Genomic DNA, 20,027 nt, shown 5'->3' on the forward strand with positions numbered 1-20,027 from the left:
AACAAGTAGCGCCACAGGAAACTCTGCAGTAATATAATATCAAGCAAGTTCAGTAACAATTGATTTCTTCATTTGTTTAATTCAAACTGATACGAATAATAATAAGCAACCATAGAAACTCCCTACTGAGTGATACACATTCTATCCGACTATGTGAAATATATGATACCACAAGACAGGAAAACGAGCACGGTGAATGAGGCAATGTCCAAACTCACACCAGGACGTCAGAAGAACATTCATCCACCACTCTGCACCCTCTCCGTGTCTGTCTTGTGGCGTTTTACACACTCAAACATCCCTCTATGAACCTGCGCTCCCTCCTCTATAAAAGAAGCAGGAGTGTGTGTGTGCGCGCGTGTGTGTGTGTGTGCGCGCGCGTGTGTGTTGGGATGGGGTAGTCGTCCCACCTCCCTCTCTTCCAGCCAAGACGCTCCTAACTTTGCGAGCGCACTGCGGAAACTCTCCAAAGAGTTTGCAGCAGCTCGTGCTTCAGCTCTGCACCGGGTTTTGTTTTTTAAAAAGGGTTTGGTGGAGAAAAAACAAACAGAGCAGTCAGAAAAAGTTTCAGACACGAGCAACTAAAGTCAGCGCGCGGAGCGTCAGGAATGGTCCTCCAGCGGCGCGGCACATGTGAGCCGAGAGGCCACCGGTAACGGGTCTTTATTTATTTCTTTTTTATTTCCAGAGGAGAGACGGGGGAAAGGCAGTGAGAAAAGAGCGGACAGGAGACATCTGAGGTGACTTGTCAGGAGCTTCTCACCACCTCGACACGATGGTCTGTCTGCCGGGATTCAGCGTGGTCTTCCTGTGCGCTCTGCTGCACTCTGTGGCACCCTGGGGCGCACGCCGCCCTGAGAGACCGAGGCAGTGCGACGCACCGCAGACGGTGAGTCTTCATCCTTTTCATCTCACTCTACCTCTCTGTCAGCCAGAAAGTTAAGGCAATCACACCTGATGTCGATGCAAAGTCTTGTTTGTTCAGAGCGTGAAGTTGGAGAAATAATAGTGAAACTCACTTGCAGCGTGTGTTTATTTTGGAGGGGAACTTGGCACAATCTCACCTCATGTTATTGATCATAAGTGTGCTCAGAAATGACGCCAAAGTTACTACCTTTAAAAAAAAAGTTTTTTTACACATTTTAATATACCTTTTATTATAAACTATGTATTACATTATACTTTTAAATTGATGATTAAATAGCATATAGCTGTGAAAACATACGTCCTAATATTAATTGTAAGTGCATGTGATCAAACACTGCCTTCAGACATGTGAAGAAGTTCAGGTATTTAACAACTGGCTCATAAACTCACTTCCAAGAAGAGATGCGGGCCTCACAATTGAAAGCAGTTGCCAAGAGAAATTGTTAAAGCTCGCCAACTTTATGGCTGTTTATGTGACAAACGCAAAGAGGGGAACACCCACGGCTGACTTGACTTCATGTGGAAAAGTTTCACTGACCTTACAGGCGTGATCGTGTTTCTGCGCAAAGCACGCGGCCTCATTAAAACACTTATCGGCGCATATTGGTAAAATTATGGATGTGGCTTGAACTCTTGCAGCCGAGGAAGTGCAGCGGCGCGGAGCAGGCGGCCATCCTCCAGCTCACTTCATGTGTCTGCCTTGCACCGCGCACGCGTCCTCGACGGAGGAGAGTTTATTAAAAGAACATCTGCAGATATCACAGCCAACACGTTTGCCTTCTGGGGTAAAACAAATGTGACCTCAGCTACAGGCACGTTTGTTTTTTTTTGTTTTTTTTAAATGGCACTTGTGCGCCCGGCTTTTGTTTCATTAGTGCATTACATCCTTTACGCCGGTATCGGATCTGTTGATCTGACTTGGTGCTCCTTCTCGTTATGTGATTAGCAAAGCGGTAGTGCGGTGCTCTCTGTTTTCTGTTAGGAGTAATTACCCATTCAAAAAAAAAAAAAAGAGCCCGGCGCGTCAAGGCTCTCCAGAAAATAGTCCACGCAGCTTTCGCGGAGTGGGGATCTCTCCTCTCCTCAGGACACGACCACACTTTCCATGCCGAGAGCGAGAGGTCTTCATTTCTGGGTCTGGCCTCGTGCAAGTTAAACAGATGACAAAACTGCTGCACATGCACATGCACACGCACATGCACACACACACACACTCTCCAAGTTTCTGCGTCTCTGAAATACGACGGAGAACGCACGAGCGCGCCTATAAGCATCCAAAACGTCCCCAAGTCAGTCTGCAGCGTGGACTGCTCGCTGCCTGCCAATGTGGAAATGAAGTTAGAAACAAACTGTTCAAACATTGCAATGTATTTACAAAGAAGAAACGCGGGCCTGAAATTAAATATAGCACTTTCGATTTGTTTTATAGAGAGAGATTGCGCCAGAAGGGACTGCGCTTTCATTGTCGTTAATTATGGAGATAGCAGAACATCCCACATGATGACTCCACTGGCTCTTGGCAGCTGCTTGAAACGTTTGTGTTTGACAAAGGCAACGTTGGCAGCGTGCAGCTTAGAGCATGTTGAAAGAAATCTTGATTGAATTGGAGAAGTGAACATTTTCTAAGAATAACTTTATTTTACAGTAATGGGTTTCATCCCTCAAATGCCTGATTACATTGTGTCTCAGAAGCCAGCAGTTTGATATTGTTTATAGAAGTTAATTCTTTTTTTTCTTCCCTTCATATTTGAATAATGCCAACATCAAAGTCATAACACATGCACAGCACATTTGCACAGCACTTAACAGGAAACATATTTTAAGCGCAATGCAGCCCTTCATGCTCTTTTTTTGCATGGCTGTGAATATTTCATTTCCAATGTGACATTGCTCTGTATGAAGAAAACCGCACCAGACAAACACTTCCTGTACAATAAACCGTATAGAAGACACAAACAGTGCCGTACTTAAGGCTGTCCGCACCGCATCTCCCTGCCTGGTGTAAAACATTTCACAAACAAAAAGTAACACACCGGGGTCACGACGGAGAGCAGGTTTCTTTCAGCTCTTGGACTTTACGAGCGCCGGTGCAGTGTATTTGCACTGTAGCCTTAAAAATGCTTCCCAGCCCAAAAGAGGCTTTGGCGATTGAGGTATGCGCCTCAACAATACACAGGGGTCTGTTTACAGTCCAGAAGGCCCCTCTATAAACCCCCTGCCCGCACCGCAGCAGCAAAACCCAGAGCTGGATGGACTTCATACCTCCCCTGGCCGTCATCTTAAAACTATATTTCAATCTTTAACGTGTCGACCCGGGCCTATGAGCCAGTGAACCACAATAGAGGAAAAATGTGTCGGCTTAAGTTGAATTTCTTTAAAATGATGGTTCTGGTATTTTTTTGGTTTCCTTTTGCTGTTAAAATCGTTACCTCCTTTTCTTTTCTTTTTCTTTCTTTCTTTCTTCCCTCCTTCCTCTGCCTCCTCCACAGCAAAGGGACATGAACTCCTTCCTGTGGAGAGTGAACCGTGCGCCTCCTCACCCTCCTTCCTACTTATTCGGTACCATCCACGTGCCCTACACGCGGGTCTGGGACTTCATCCCCGACCGGTCCAAGCAGGCTTTCCACAACAGCCGCAACGTGTTCTTCGAGCTGGACCTGACCGACCCTCTGACCATCTCCAAGCTGACCAGCTGCCAGCTGCTGCCCCACGGGGAGAACCTGCAGACGCTGCTCCCTCGAGACTTGTACCGCCGCCTCAAACGCCACCTGGACTACGTCAAACACATGATGCCTTTCTGGATGACCGCGGACCAGCGCGGCCGCGGCCTGTACGCCGACTACCTGTTCAACGCCATAGCCGGGAACTGGGAGAGGAAGAGGCCGGTCTGGGTGATGCTGATGGTGAACTCGTTGACGGAGTGGGACGTCCGGTCCAGGGGGACGCCAGTGCTGGATCTGTTCTTGGCTCAGGAGGCGGAGAGGATGAGAAAGACGACGGGGGCGGTGGAGCGGGTGGAGGAGCAGTGTCACCCCCTCAACGGGCTCAACTTCTCCCAGGTAAGACGAGGACTGAACGCTTGTTTTGTATCCTCCCCCTTTTGCATTTGATGCCCCGGGGAATAGCTGGAGCAATGTCCAGAACACGCCCGGCCTCGCGGGGGAACGGGATGTGAGATTCTGTTTCAGTCTGCCCGTGTGACGCGGAGCTGAGCTGGAGAATGTGAGAACGGGAGGGGGGGGGGGGGGAGAGAAAACAATATGAGGAGAAAGAAAAGTGATCGAAGCCTCTCTGCTGGAGACAGCTTTACGGTTATGGATGTCCATCCACCTCACTAAACAAACACTCGACAGCTGAGTGTGCAGAGAGGGTGTCAGGCGGAGCAATGCACATGCAGAATGGATTAGCAAAGGTGAGAAGAGCAGCGAGCTCTCTCTTTCATTAACGCAGACTGTCTGTCTGGCTCTCTGCCGTGTTGTGGGGCTCATAGTGTAATCGGAGACTCGAAGATGAACAAAATAAGCTCATTACTTGATGAGCAAAACATCCAACTTCAACGTCTTGCCTGATGATGAATACACGAGGGGAACATGCGTCTATTTCAATAATTAGTCCGTTGGAGGTCGCCTAAGCTGAAGCTTTTCCAACCGTGGGAGGTCCCGCACAAAATCTGCGATGAGCACCCAGAGGACGCTCCGTTCTAAATCGAGTTCTGATGCAACATTTGATCTAAATTAAAGAAGAACTAAATCTGTCAGCATGTGCATTCGTGCAGCGCTCCCAATCGCACACATGTGCTGCGCGTGCACGGCACACCACACACACACACAAAGGCACGCCGTGAGCATGCAACGCGCCATACATGCACATTGGCAGTGGCCTCGCCTCCGTGTGACAGGTCTGAGGGCTCCGGGGCTAATTTGAGAGGCGGTGGGCTCCCAGCCTCTCCTCTTTCATCAGCACCTCCTAACTACGCTGTCAGAGTCCCGCTGCACATGCCCGGGAGTTTTACTGCCCCTAGAAATAAGCTCAGCCAGGCACACTGCGCCTCACAGTCATAAAAAGGAGACGTGCTAACGCCGTTAAGAGGGCTTTGCAATCTGTGGTCTGTTATATCCTGTAGACGTGTTGTTTTCTGGTTATCTCAGAGGGATTCATGCCTCCTGTCTTTTTCCTTTTAAGAGAAGTCTCAGTCAAACTGACCCTGACACTGATCTGTATTTAGTGTTGCACGGCACCTAAAAACACCGCTGTTTTAAATAACACCCTTACAGGGCTGAGTAGCAGAACAGTGTCCAACTTTAGAAAGCGGTGTTTATGTTTCCTGAGAACTTCTATTGGACTATAAGAGACATGATCTATTGATCCTCAGGGAAAAGAAACAGGCACTGCATTTACAAGGGACGGTAACAGTTTTACAAGACAGGTGTACAAATTCAGATAACAGTTTTATTGCCATAGAAATCCAGTCAAAATTTTATCTTGGATAACTTGAATTTCACCCCATCAGAGGACAAGGGCCGTTGGATTTCCGAGCTCCCCCCCATCCCCCACCCGTCGTTTCCAGATACGTATGAGAACAATTCAGAAAAGCTGACATGGCAACCATTATTCTCAATTATAATAATTTGTGATTTAATCTGAAAACTATGGCTGATTGATTCCCTCTACGCTTGACTGTAACAAGGATGAGGTCAGAAGGATGGATAGAGGATAGGTCAAAAGAAAATGTGTGGGTGGGACAGAAGAAAGGGAAGTAAGACACACACACACAGAGAGAGAGAGAGAGAAAGGCCAAAATAAAGACTGACTGAGGGAAAGAGAAAAAGTGTCAAGGCAGCGGAGACGGATGTGCATCGCCTCACCGCTAACACAAATCTGAAACACGAGCATTGCTTAAAGGGAGATCTGAGTTGGGAAACGTTCCAAACCCTGACAGCCCACATATTATTTGTTCCCAATAAAAGTAGTTGCTTACAATATCCTGTAACTTTGACTTCAACGAGGGGCTCTTAGTAACATAAGCGCTGGTGATCCATCAACTGACACATTGGAGGTTTTCTCATAGGCACCTGGTCCCAACGGTGCCAGTGCAGTGAGGCCAGCGCCACTGGCAGACGGGTGGTCTTGGGGCACCGGTCCAGCTCTACAGGTTAGCTGTGGCCGGGGGGGGGGGACCTGTGCAGATGTAATGCAGCGATCTCCAGTTAGCAGTGATGCTCTTGACGCTGTAGCGTGGGAGGGGACCGGGAGACGTTTCATGTTGCCGAGCCCTCTTCAGACCATCGTGGTCTAACGAGAGCTCTGTCTGCCTGAGACCTTGTGGTCTCCATAGATCACAGGGAGGTGCGGGTGTCTCGGTGCGAGGCAGTTCAGAGTTAGTGGAAACAAAGGCGGGTCGCGGTGCATGGTTCGTCTCCAGTTCTTCGGAGGCCGACGCAGGTTGACAGCTGGGCGGGCCGACCGGCACCGATGTCTTTGTGAATGCTTCGAGCGGCGAGCGGGGGGAACAGCTGGAAAACGCATAGTTGACTCAGAGGGTGCGAGCTGCACAGTCCTTTACAGCCGCTTCACTCAAGGCCAGATCAATGAATTACCTTCATGGCTTATTAGCAAGATTTATAAATAACACATATAATCAATCAGAAGATGCAAGGTGCATTTATATACCTTCTAAAATTGAGTACATCAACAGTCTCAGCATCACAATGGAACCAAGCCACAACGTCTCATTTGTATGTTATTGGACTTAAGGTGTGGAACAGAAACTGCTCTCGTGCAAAGCTGCTTTTGGGAAACTGGAGGGCGGCTCCAGCCTGTGGGCCTCTCTCACTCCCACCAAATAAACACCCGTATTTGTTTTCCCTGGGTCGCATTGCAGCCGGGGCCACTGGCCCATGTCGTGGAGAAATTACATCATATCAGTGGCGCCTGTCTTCTGGACAGGGGTCAAGGGTCACGGCGGGAGGTGGTAGTGGAGCCGCGGAGCAGCAGAGCGGTAAGGAGACTGGCAGTCTGCTGGGGGTCAGTCTGGGCACTGCTGAGTCTCAGAGAATACCTGGCCCAACCGCTGACCAGGACGACTTTCCACCAGCTCAGGCGAGTTCATACCGCGACTTGTGCGACTGCGTGTGTGAGCAAGAGAGAGCGGTGGCTGACAACGGAACGGCCGAGTGTTGTGAGCTCACGGCTGCAGAGGGGACCGGGTAGAGCGTTTTCAGGGATGGGAGGGTGGAAGGTGACAGAATCCAGTTTCCTCTCAGCGGGAGGGCTCCTCTGTTTACAGCTTCAGTGACAACCTGACATGTCTATTTCCATCAGTTAGCCTCCGCTGACACGCTGAGGCGTTCTGCTGTGCTGACACTGCAGCCTCACCACACATGCTGTGGTCACAGTGGGGCACGCTCGCAGGCCTGGAGATGGGGCTAACATATCACAACAGTGTGTTTCTTTGTCGTGAAACAATGTAAAATGTGATCACATTGAGTTTTTCCAAGATATGTCTGATGAAGAGTGCATGGTGGGAGGATAGCGACCACTGAATTTACACACAATGGTCGTAACTTCTGTCTGTCTGGGCCAGAGATATTCCGGTTAACTGTGTTCAGAGCCACACGGTCTGCGTTTCCCATAAGTCGCTATTACTTTACATGATATTCAATTTGATATATATTGGTGTTTGGTTTTCCTATTCAGATTGGACCTCACAAAGTTTATGGGCCAAGGATACAAATCATGTTTGGAGAATGATTTTAAAACAGTAAAAGTAATATACAGCACACATCCAGGAGAAATGTCTTTTCAGATCCAGAGGTTTCTGGCTGCACATGCCACTTACTTGATGAGCACGTATGGTAAGCAGTGAGTATAATATCGGGGTAGGAAATGTCTCCTGGCCGGACGAGGGGTTGCTAAGAGTAACGGCATCGCTGAAATCAAAATATGATTCTCGTGTGTCGTATCAGATCATGCAGAATACTTTGTGATGTGTTCTTTGGGCCGTGTTCACCTAAACAGGACATCTTTGAAGGGAGGAATTAAGTAACATCCAACCTGACGCATATCCAAATATTTACATTCCGTGACCGGCGTGCGAGTTTGGGTTTGAAGCCATGTGTCGGCCACGGAGGCTGACAGATGGAAAAAGCAATTCTTTGTCTGCGCTTCTTTTCTCTTCTCTTCTCTGACCTTCCCACTCCGTCTCGCTCCCTATCTTTCTCTCCGACATGTCCCGAGGCTCTGGTTGTCCCATTGCTCATCCGCACACACGCCAAGTGGAAAAAGAGGTGGAGGAGGAGGAGGAGAAGGGGAGGAGGAGATTACCTTTAAAGTGTGCTGGCGACATGTATCCCCTCTTTAAGCACGACATCTGAGGGTGTTTCACATCGAAGCTATAATTACCTGTGCAAATATGTGGAAAACTGCGAGGCAACACGTATCAGGCCGATCATCTGGTCCTGTCGGCAGGCAGACGGCAGTCCCACTGTTGCACTAATGACTTAATAGGCCCCTTAATGACCAAATAGCCCGCTGCCATCCAGAAGCACTTAGACAATTATGTGCTGGCCAGAACACTGCGGGCTGATGGGGAGATGGAGACGCTGGATGTTGTGGACGCTGAGAAAACAGGGGCACCGTGCACTTGACAACTGAACAAATCTCAATTCCTTTTACTGGTTCGATATTTTGTGAGGAAAAAAAAAAAAAGAGAGACAAAGTTAGTTGGAGCTATCATTGCGTTTGAGGGCAGGCGGCAGACAAGAGCTGACAGGAACCCGGTGCAGGGCGCCGACAAGAAATGTTCCACTTAAACAAAGTGCCACAATTTTAGCATTTCCTTAACTGGAAAACTCGAGTCGAAGCGGCTATCACGATAACTCTCCCGCTCACTCATTTAAATAAAGTTGAAAGCCGCAAGCGGCTGAAGAAGAAGTGAAGCGTGCAGGGAAAGTGGGAACATAAAAAAGAAATGGTTTCTTTATCCTGCAGAATTCTTCTGTGAGCCATTAACTCTTCTGTGATCTCCGTGGCCCTCTATAAACCCGCGGCTGTGTCTCCATTCAGTGAGTCCAGCAGAGGTCACATCCTCCGTCACACTGAGTACTGTACCTGCGAGACCTGGAGTAATGACTCCACCACATTGTCACCGAGCCTCTTGAAGGTGGAGAGTCAGTGAGCGTGGCGGGTCGGAGTGCTCCTCCATACTTTAGTGTTCAATGTGCCAAATCCTTCCCTCCTGACTTCGCCCACATTCTCCCTTTGTCGGAGAGAATGAGCGCTCCTCTGTGCTCAAACGGCCTCACGTCACACTGTGGATCCATCTTCACTCCGCAGTCCTCGTCCCTTCAAGTGAGAACCAAAGCGCACGCCTACACCAAACACACTTCAACTCGACTCTGTTTCTGTGTAATTATTTTGTCATCCTCGAAGTGGAAATTGCAGTAAAGTGAAAAGTGTTGGAGCGTGTTTTCCTGCAGGCAGGTAGTCTCAAAGACACACACACAAATCATATTTCTACAATACATATTTGCTCATCACAACATGGGAAACTGCAGTAAATTGAATGGAGCTGGAGGTTATTTTCTATGGGAAGGGCAGGTAGTTTCCAAGCAGGCGGAGGTTAATCTCAGGTTGTCTGGGCCAGAGGCTGATTGATCACAGACAGGAATGTGACTGACTGATTTCCTCAGAGACCCACTTGGCCCCTCTGGAATGTTGTTGTCTTTTGGGACGTCGTTGTTTTATAACCTTTGTTTAACCAGGTTAGCCCCCTAACACCTGGGGTCAATGTGTGTATCTGCGATGTGAAGGTTTTGAGATGTTGCATCTCGTTTTGACTTTAAGATGAGGCTTGAATGAAACACTGGCTTGTGAATACATGGACACAGTTCTTTTGAACTTATTGGTTTTAAGTATTTTCGACAATACTCGTGTAACTACGAGGTTGTTGTCCAATAAAAAGACACAGTACAATTGTGTCTCTGGCCGCAGAGCAGCAACTCAGTCAAACACACCGTCCAAAACAATAAGAGTGAGCAAACCGTTTCCCCCACTGTGTCTCTGGCCAAAAGCGATGGACTCAGCTGTGTGATCGCTTGCGGGCCCAACCGTCTGGGGGAGGGCTGGGGGCAGTGAGTGAGGAGTCAGGTTTTACTCGATGGCAGCATCACACAGGCAGAACAAGGTGTTTTGAGAATGTGTCAGTCAGCGCAACCACCGGAGGACATAAATGAGCACCCAAAATAATATGCAAGATTAGCTGTGGACAGACACAGAGCTGCACACACACACACACGCACATGCACACACACACACACCCTTAACGTTGCTATTGAAGCTCATGGTTGGAGTTAAAATCAGCAACAATAGTCGTTAAATCAATGTGAACTGTTTGTAGGGAACAGGAAGTACACAAGGCTCCTGAGTCAAAGTCCAATATTTTATTGACCCATCCAACTACCCCGACCCACTGGCTCCTGTAGATTTTGTAGCTCTATATATTGTTGTGCTATTTCCTCCTCTGCTCCAGACAGACAGCCGTAATGATTCCTGTTTTCTCACTTGAATTCAAACACAAGTTGCTTTTGGTCATTTTTCTTCGAGGCACAGTGAACGATCTGCTTCCAGACATGTACGACTTTGGTGTTTTATGATCGTTCCTCTTGCTCAGGAGTGCGGTAGCAAGACTTTTACACATTATCAGACACAGACAATTGGGGCTAAATGGGACAAAGTAATGTGAGTACCGTGCACAGATTTCTCTCCACACCATCCATTTTCAAAATCACCGAGGAACCGATTCTAAATACAAAACAGCCACAAAACTAACGCAAGTTAGTGCGAAGAAACATAAAGAGTGAAAGAGCCGCACCAGACCAGTCACCGGACAACGTGGTGTATCAGTATCTCCCGGTGCGGGCGAACATGGAAAAAAGATTGCCAGTACGTCACGGCATGCAACTTTCCATGTCGGACGTTTGGTGGTCTGAGATGAACTCGGCGTCCCAGCCTGTCTGTCACATCAGCCACACTTACTACCACACCTCATACACACACACACGTCATAAATAAGGGCCAGTCGAGAACAACAGCGTGTACGTGTGTGTGTGTGTGTGTTGTGTGAGCGAGGCTTGTCGGGGATTAGGTAGCATTAGCAGAGTCCTCTCACTGAACCCGGTTTTAATGTGACCCATGCGTCTTCTCTGCCCCCTCTGCTTTGTCCCCATTATACACAACCCAGTGGAGCACTTCAGCTCTCCTTTCTCATTCTGCATGTCACACACTCACTGTGCATAGTCACACTTGGATCAGTGCTGTGTAAACAACCTGTAAAAACACTCTGATTCTCCATGTTCCCATACAAGAAGTGTGGATTTGGGAATTTTTCATGATGAAACAATCTGGCGCTGTTTATCGTGTCAAGATCGTTTCAATATGACTGTCAGATAAGAGAGCTGAGAAGAGCAACAATAAACATACTGTAGATGTCTTGGTCGGCAAAGAAGTATTCCCATATTTAGTATTGCTTATTCCAAGCAATCGTAAAGGCTCAACCACAGACATAACTGGCCCAAAGTCAAATGTTATAAACCTCTCTGAAAGGCTCATGTGTGAAACAGGTGAGCCTGACAGACGTTACAATTGGTCTCAAGAAGAAGTTGATATTCCTGCTGGACCCAATAAACTTTTGATGTTATAGCCAGTGGTCGAAATAGTACTCATACTGTCTATTTACTGAAGTAAAATGATATCACCACAGTGTAGAAATACTCTGTTACAAGTAAAATTCCTGTTTTCAAAATCTAAGCTGCTAGTAATTTCAATATTTTTTTGGGGGGGGAATTGCTGGGTATCTTGTGAATTCACCCCCGGGGATCAAGACAGTTTTATAAATATTTAATTGTTGATTACATTTAATTAAATTGATCTGAATCTGTAAAATATCTCACATTATCGAATACATAAGGAGAAACATGGGAAAACAAAACAAAAAAGTAACTATAACAATAAGTAAGTAAAATAAGTAACTAAAAGTTGTTGTTAAGTACAGTACTTGAGTAAATATAACTTTTTATGAGTATATAGCCACCTTACCTCAGGAACATAAGTCCATTCCAATGGGTGCTTTTTTGCTGTCACAACGCGTGTCCATCAAGCCGGTCCTCCCGACTAATGGGAAAACTTGACACAAGTCTCCAGTTTAACTTTGAAATTTCTTAGTGAGCACATAAACTTGTCCCCCCCACCCCCCCCAACCCCCCTCCCTCATGTTACTGGAGTGACGCACATTACACATCTCTCCATCTACGACTACCTCTCAGTTGAAGGAGGCAGACAGACAAAACAGCAGGCGAAGGCAAGACGAGACCGCAGGTAGAGAGACGGGGCGGCAGGAGACAGGCTCCAGAGCCATTAACAAGGCTTCAGACACAGATGTTCTCAGAGAACCGCAAACAGCTTTGCAGGGATAGATTACCGCGCAGATAAGTGAAAGCACAAACACACAACCTCGCGGGTCAAACGAAAGCACGGGAGATGTTGCCGTCTGTGGACACTTTCATTCTCCAGTTGTAGAAACATTCTGGGTCACCGCTCTTTGAAGTTCCTCCCTGCAACACGTAACAGAACGAGTGTATGAGTCTGTCTTCATCCGTTCTGGATGTGGGACCGCATGCCTTTGATGGATCTCGATGCCTTTGGCAAGCTTTTTAAACGCCACACCAGGTTAGTGTCGATTAAAAACAGCAACGTGTATTTTTTGTTGTTGAAAAAACAGATCCCAACAGCAACAGCTGACCACCTGGATGGGCAGCAGGCCTCGTGTTACTGCGGCCTTCATCCAAAACCCTTGAGCCCCTGGTCAACACATTTGCTTTACCCCAGCGTGCCCTCGGTAGCTCAGAGGATTTCAAGCGCTTGTGCATTCAGGCCTCTGTTTCACCTTTCAAATTAGGGCTCCCAGAACTTTCTCTGAGCCGGATTGACAGAGGGAGCCGATTGCCCTCGTCCTCGCCCTCTGGACGACCCCATCGCTTTGGCTGAAGCCCCAGAAGCCCCCCCCCCCCTTCCCCTGCCCCGCCACTCCCTCCCACCAACCCCCCTCAGCACTACTGTTGAACATGACTTCCTCAGTTCCTTGAAACGACAATTAGTTTTGGAAAATTTGGCCTTAACAAGATAAGCGGTTTAGCAAATACGGATGAATGGATGGAGATTACTTGTAGGGTTTTTTTGCGCTGTAAGATGAGTTCATTGTATCTGGACAGTAACAAAAAGTACACGAATGTCACGTCCAAACACTTTACTGAGCTCTTTGGCACTATTTCTATAGCTGTATGTAAAAACTCTGAATCCATCTGCCACATAAAATAAAGAAATAAATGATCAAATTGGCTGCCCTGCTTTTGACATGTGACCCGGTCAATCCCTACCACGGGAGTAAGGACCAAAAGAAAAAAGAAACATAAAAAGGGATTATGAGAAGTGGAGGAACAGCAGCAGGGAGCGAGGAGAAGCAGAGTAACCCCCACGCCACTCCGGCAAAACGGAAAGAGAGGAGAGGAAAATGAAATAGTTCAATTTGGTGGTACTGGGAGAGAGCAATAGCAACAATAACACAGGAAACATTTCACTTTCTCCACTCAGCAGTTTCCCCGGTGCCAAAATAAAAAAGACAACAAGGGAAAAAATAAATAAAGGATGCTGCTGTGAAGTTTCTCTCGCTTCTCTTCTCGTGGCTTTGAGTCTTTCTTTTTCTTCTTCTCCCTCACATCACGGTCAATTTCACCTGTCATTCGCCGGCGCAGTTTTTCCAACACATTTCTTTTACCTTTCCCAAGCCTTAAGCTCTCTTGGCGTCTCCTGGAACGGTTTAGATATAATATTCAACATATGGCAGAGTTTACGCGACGTAAATGAGATGAGAAATCAAATTTACTCGGAGAGTTGTGGCGGGACCGTGGTCTCTGAGGGGCGCCGTTGTTTAGGGAGAGCCTACATGATGGGCGGCTGTAATTACACTCACAATCTGAGTGGGAGATCTGGAGATGGAGGGGATGGGATAAGTGAGAGAAACCAGGAGGAGGAGAAACCATGGGTGAGATGGGGAGAAGGGAGGAAAGAGGGGCTCTCGGCCGACGGCTCTTTTCCCCTTTTTTCCACTTGGTTCTCTCTCGTCGGCGTGTGCATCATGTGACGACGCGTAATTGGCCTGTGGTCACAACCAGAGTTGTGCAAACAGATTAGCAGGGAAATATGTCAGCCTGAAGGGCTGCGGAGGTGAACGTGTGTGTGTTGTGTGGATCACAGATGTGGGACTGTGTGGGAAATGGCTTGATGGAGTAAACCCTTTATTAATGATGAACAGGCGGGGCGGTTGACTTTGTCGCGGACAAATTTGTTGTCGTGGCCACGCGAGGAATGCCTGGCACTCAAGTCTTTATGCGCAGTTTAACATGCATATTGAATATACATTGATTTTCCAACGCTTCATTTGCCTTCACTAAATTAAATTAGGTTTCCACTATATATCCCGGAGGTTCAGTGTGGTTCTTCTGCAATAATGCCAGGCGATCCTGCAGCACTGCACACACTAAACAGCAGGTAAAAGTGTGATCTTGGTATTCCTACAACCTCTCACAGCATTGGTTGTAGCTCACGCACTGGAGCACAGCTCACACCTTTTCTCTATCATGAAAGGTATTGGGAGTTTTAAAGCAGGAGGTTGACAGTTGGGGAAATGCACTCATTCAGTTTTAAGTTTATAGCGTAAAGATTTGAAATGTGGGAAACAGCTTTCCTGGCTCTGTTCAAAGGTTACAACAAAAAAAATCTGCCTACCAGCACCTCTAGACATCACTAATCAACACGTTATATCTATAAAACAGAGTGTGAAATAACAATTTGCAGTTTTACGAGGGGTGATGTGCCGAGCCATTTTCTTGGCTGGAAGTCTTGCCATCGCTGCAAAGTCGCCAGGCAACTGGTGTGGAAGGGGAGGAATAAACGAGATATAATGTGTTAATCATCGGGCCTCAGAGATGCAGGTCCTGAGGGTCTTAAGATTCCCATGAGGATTTTTCGAGGTATTCAGAGAACAGAAGTGAAAGAAAGTGTTCAAGTTGACTCTAGGAACAGAAAGATATGTGAGTTTACCTTGGCTGAAGAAAGTCGGTGTGTAAGCAGACACAGTTATTGGTTTCTGATGCCCCTGTCAGCTCTGTGCCAGACCACCTGCTTTGGGGTAGTAACAGCATCCCATAATATACCACCCAATGTGGATGGCAACTCTGAACTACTAAAACCCCTTTGTGTCTGCCGTTCACTGTTAAAAAGAGTCTGGGACACTTTTGTGGTACTTTCTCCTACAGGAAATACATGTTTGCACTTTTAAAATGTATTTTTGGTTAGTTTTATGGTCCCACTTTCTTACAACATCAAAATATGCCCGGATTGGCCCCAATACTGATCCTTTTCTTCTCCTCTCGCACATATTTTTAGATTCAGTGCGGCACTTTCAGAGGATATTGTTATTGATTATATACATTGCATAAATGTCCATAAATCTGCTTCGACACCAGAACTTTTTTTCAGTATCAAAGTAATTTAGTGATGGGTGGGTGTACATGTAGCTGCTCATTGCTAATTCTGTTCACTCTTAATGGTGCCAAATGGGCTTAAAGTGCTAAAATAAAGTCAAATTATTGCTGACCATTGGCAACATTATACATGACAGTAGTGTGGAAGTGTCAGACTTTGAGAACTCCTAGTCTACAGTATCTCTATTAGAGAGATGATCAAAATGATGAACTGAAGAAAATGTGTGTCTTATTGAAATCAAACATGTGTGGCCAGAAGTTTTAAGAAGGCCTTTTTTTTCCACTGGTTTTGTCTGATTGCATCCTCATAGGTCATGGTGGGATTGGGTTTTGCCGTGCATGGCATGCGTCCCTGTTGTTCCAGGCTTAATCATGATGAGTGTCAGTGCCAGTGGCGAGGAGCGCCACAAAGACATTTCCTTGCCATGTGTCTCTGACGGATGTGGCCCTCCGCGTCTTATGTCACGCTGCAACTTTACAGCATCTAATAATATGAACAACATGGACGGGGCTGTTTGTGAGCCAAGCAATGTTCTGGCTCGACAAGAACAAATCCCATGTTTTTGATAGGTTATTCTGCTGTTGACGCTCTCAGGTAGTAGGGTCAGCGCCTCGGGGCGGCCGACAGAAGCCTGACGGACAGATGGTGAAGGCGTGCGTGCCATTGTTGACGGCCAAAAGCTAGCTCTTTGTGAAAAGCTCACAGAGAGCGCGTGAGTATTGGAATGGAAACACAAGTCTATTTTATCAGCTTGCCAAAATGCGAAGGGGAGAGTGCATGAGAGAGGCAGAGTAGCAGAGACGGAGAGAAGGGCCAGGCCTCCTCAAAGCCTCTGTAGTCAGCTCTGGTGACGGCCAACCCAAGCACATGAGAGCAGTGTGAATGGCTTTTTAATGCCCGCTAACAGCCGGGGTATTTAGTGGGATGGGAGCGATGGATGAGGGGATACGGTGAAGGATGGGAGAAAGGGTGAGAGTGATGACAATGTTTGGACAACGAGGCCCCAGCTGGATGACGCTGCAACGCCGCCGCCCTCGCTATATGCTCCACGGCTGCAGGAGCGAGTCGGGGTTCCATGGCATTATCGATCACTTTATAAAGCTGCGGTCTTTTGGTCTGACTCCAACCTCATTTATCTTGGTTCGTATCTCAGTATTTTTCTTGAGGTCTTGTTATTTAGCTTGAGACTGACACAAATGAAGGCTCAATTACATGGAAATCACCGGCGTAATGGCCTTCATGTGTCTGCTGTCTATAGATGAATGTCCAGATGGCTGCGGATGATACACCCACTTAAATTAAATTTGACTTAAAAGCAGTTGAGAAACCCGGTCCAATACAATTATGAGACAAAACCCAATATACAATATTGACATGTTTGCACCCTATTGTGGCAATGGCCAGAAGGAAGGCACTGGCTTGGACTTTTGTTTGGTCTTGGCCTCAACAAAATTAATCGCAACTGCAGTGCTGATTTACATTTTCCTACAGCTTCCCCGAGACAAAAGGCGTCCAGCACAAAAGCCTGAAACCTAATACGCCTTGAAATGAGTCTGTTTGTTGAAGGAAGACCAAGGAGTGTTATGATCACAAAATGACCCACATTATTTAGTTTTTAAACATTGACGAGAGAAGTCAGTACATATGATATAACTATATATTTGTGGGTGATGTAAAATACTAAAGGCACTGCTGTATGTGTGTGTGTGTGTGTTTGTCTCTTAGGTTTTTCGTGTTTGTAAGTATACGGATGTTGGATCTCCCTGCATACATTTTTTTATTAACCTTCAAGTCTATGTTTTTATAATAAATAAATGGCAGGCGAGCTCTACAAAACAGTTTCGTATGTAAGTTGTGTGTTGGGTCACGCGCTGCATGTAATGGATTAGCTTGGCGCTTCATTGCCAAGGAAGCAAGCTGAGCCAAATAAAGGGAGTCAATTGCTGCTGTTGGAGAAAGCAAACTTGCACGTTGAAAAGGTTTCAATAAATACGTACTCATGCTTTGACTGGACTACAAAGGATTTTGTAAATCATTTCATTGGCCTCGATGTTATAAAAGTCATAGCATATGTAATGAATAGTTATGTCCAGTATCAGTCCAAATGTAAATAAGAAAATTACAGAGAGCCAGAATGCATTTTTATCATGTTTATCAGAGGAGGAATACTGATGCAAGACACGGCTCAGGTCGTATAAACCCCATGGACTTCACTATCTTACCTCAACCCGGCTGCTGTTTACACAAAACGGCCCCCTGACTCAAACAAAAGCTGGAAGGCTCCACGGAAACTATGTGAAGAGAAGATGAGAATGATGAGGACAGGAAAGCAAGAGAGAAATTATAGGAGGTGCTGAAGGAAAAGAAAGAAAACAAGCGGAGAAATTAAAAAGTGCTTTTTCATTTTGAGTTCATATTTTTCTGAAAGAGGCTTCTTCTCACTGCCGACTGACTTTGAGCTCCAGATGTCTGGTGGACTGTTAACGATTCCCTTTCTTGAGTTTTCCTTTGTGTGTGTAATTAGACTTTGAGAATCTTTCAAAGGCTATCCTGTTAATTGTTTTTGAAGTGTTTACTTTATCTGTTACTTGTGTATGAACCAATCCCAGAGCTTGGCAAGAGAAGGACCGCTAATGTAACACGTAGAAGCCAACACTAATTATTCCTTGGCTTCAAACCTGTAGTAGTCGGCCTTAACAGAGAGACCAAACCCTAAATCGCTGAACCCCCTCAAGACCACCGAACAGTCGAACCCCGGGGCATCAAATATTGCATTTGAGCTGCTCCTCCACACACCTCACCTCCACCCACAACCCAACCACAGACAGAGTGTTTCTTCAAACCATCAGCGGGGTCTCTGAATGAAAAAAGGAATTCAGAAAGTGTTAAGTCTGGTTTAAGTCTGCGAGATGTTCCAGGAATTCCATCCGTCTTCACTCGGGCTAACCTGGCATGGTGTGGACGCTGGAGACGGGGTTTTTTTTCGGTTGGGAGTGCGCCAGGTTTTGGAGAAATATTCAGGCAAGTCTGTAGGAATGGTGGAAGTTCCCTCTCACTTCAAGCAATTTTCTTGCTTTTCTTGGATTGGTTGCAGTCGTCAGTTCACCAGTGATTGTGGATGAAATGATTTTGAAGGATGTCTGGTTTGGGTTCAGCTTTTCCTGGGCAGCACTGCCCACCCAGGAGGACCTGCTGATCTGGCTCTCGTAAAAAAAAAAAAAAAAGGAACTCTATTTCACTTTTCCTCCTCCAGAAACAAAAATAAATTCCTTTTAATCAGCCGTGGGTTCTTCGAGGGCTCATTTGGCAGGAATGTAATTGAAACTTGAGGTGATGTTGTTCGTAAAGGTAAATGTGCTTCGGTAAGCCATATTTCTCTGTGCCACAGCTGGCCGTTGAGATACCTACGGCGATCTCCAACAGTTTAGATGAAGACACGATTATTAAAGGCGGCGCAGAGTCGGGCTTTGGAAGCGCTACGCTCTCTGCGGATTGCAAACCGTACGCTGCACAGGAAGTATTTCAACACGAGATTAAATACAAACCCTCCGATATCCTGAGTGGTACTTGGCGCTCACTTCCTGTCTGTCTTCTTCCCTTCTTGTCCGCTGCTCTCTGGAATGCTGCAGGGGGGAAAGGTCCTGAGTTCAGCTCCTCTGAAAGAAGATCCAAACCGCGTGCTAACGAGAATGCCAAGCCTAACAGGGACTGACAGCTCCACGCACTGAGAACTGCTGTGTGCAAATGTGTCTGTGAGGGGTTTTTCTTTCTCTCTTTTTTTTGGAGGGGGGTGTCGGAGCGTGCCAAATATCTGTGTGCATTTATTATGAGAGGGCAAATATCCCCGGTGAAGCTTAAGAACCCACTCGTTTTTTCCCACACAGATGCATGCAGGAATGCTCCCGCGTAAACACACATGACGGTGCGTGTTGACACGCACACAATCGCACAAACACACTGTTCCTTTGCATTAATCAGTCGGCAACAATAGCCTGGAAGGATGTGTCTCCGACCATCACCGGCTAACTCCATCCTGGCCAAAACCGCCAGTTTTCTCCGCTCCGTCTATCGGGGCTCAGATGAAAAGCAGATGGTTCAGAAGGGGAGCGAAAGAGAGAGAGAGAGACGGGAAGAAAGACATGAAGAGGAATACAATGTGTGTAAAAGTCAGATGAAGGCCAAGGGGTCAGAGTCAGGAGGGAAAGTGTTAAAGAGAAATTGTCCAGGGAGTGAGAGAGCGAGTGAGAGGCGAGAGGGAGATAAAGGCAGCTGAGGGGTCAGGCGGGGAGCGAGGGAACAGTCGGCCATTTTCACATGAAAGGAATCCCACCAATCCCCTCAATGATAAACATGTGTCCGTGTCACCCATCCCAGGACTCGGCTCTATTTATGAGTGCGTCTGCGTTGTTCACCGTTCCACTTTCGCTCACGACGCCGGCAGCGCCGATGACGATACACACTCGGAAATACACAGCGACACCTCGTCCACCATTGTGCCAACA

General features: G+C 46.9%; 1 protein-coding gene across 2 annotated transcripts in view; it reads left to right on the plus strand.

Annotated features, from left to right (window-relative positions):
- The first annotated feature begins 766 nt into the window (after positions 1–766).
- trabd2b (TraB domain containing 2B) overlaps positions 767–20,027 on the plus strand; it is a 58,402-nt gene continuing 39,141 nt past the window's right edge. For both annotated transcript variants that reach the window (XM_068591376.1, XM_068591377.1), the window contains exons 1-2: positions 767–889; positions 3,417–3,986. In XM_068591376.1, the coding sequence (XP_068447477.1) occupies positions 776–889; positions 3,417–3,986 (684 nt within the window). In that variant the 5' untranslated portion in view covers positions 767–775. The remainder of the gene's footprint in view (positions 890–3,416; positions 3,987–20,027) is intronic.

The sequence above is a fragment of the Clinocottus analis genome, unplaced genomic scaffold (assembly GCF_023055335.1).
Source record: "Clinocottus analis isolate CAN_PGR_092001 unplaced genomic scaffold, fCliAna1.0.p SCAF_25, whole genome shotgun sequence".
NCBI classification, from domain to species: domain Eukaryota; kingdom Metazoa; phylum Chordata; class Actinopteri; order Perciformes; family Cottidae; genus Clinocottus; species Clinocottus analis.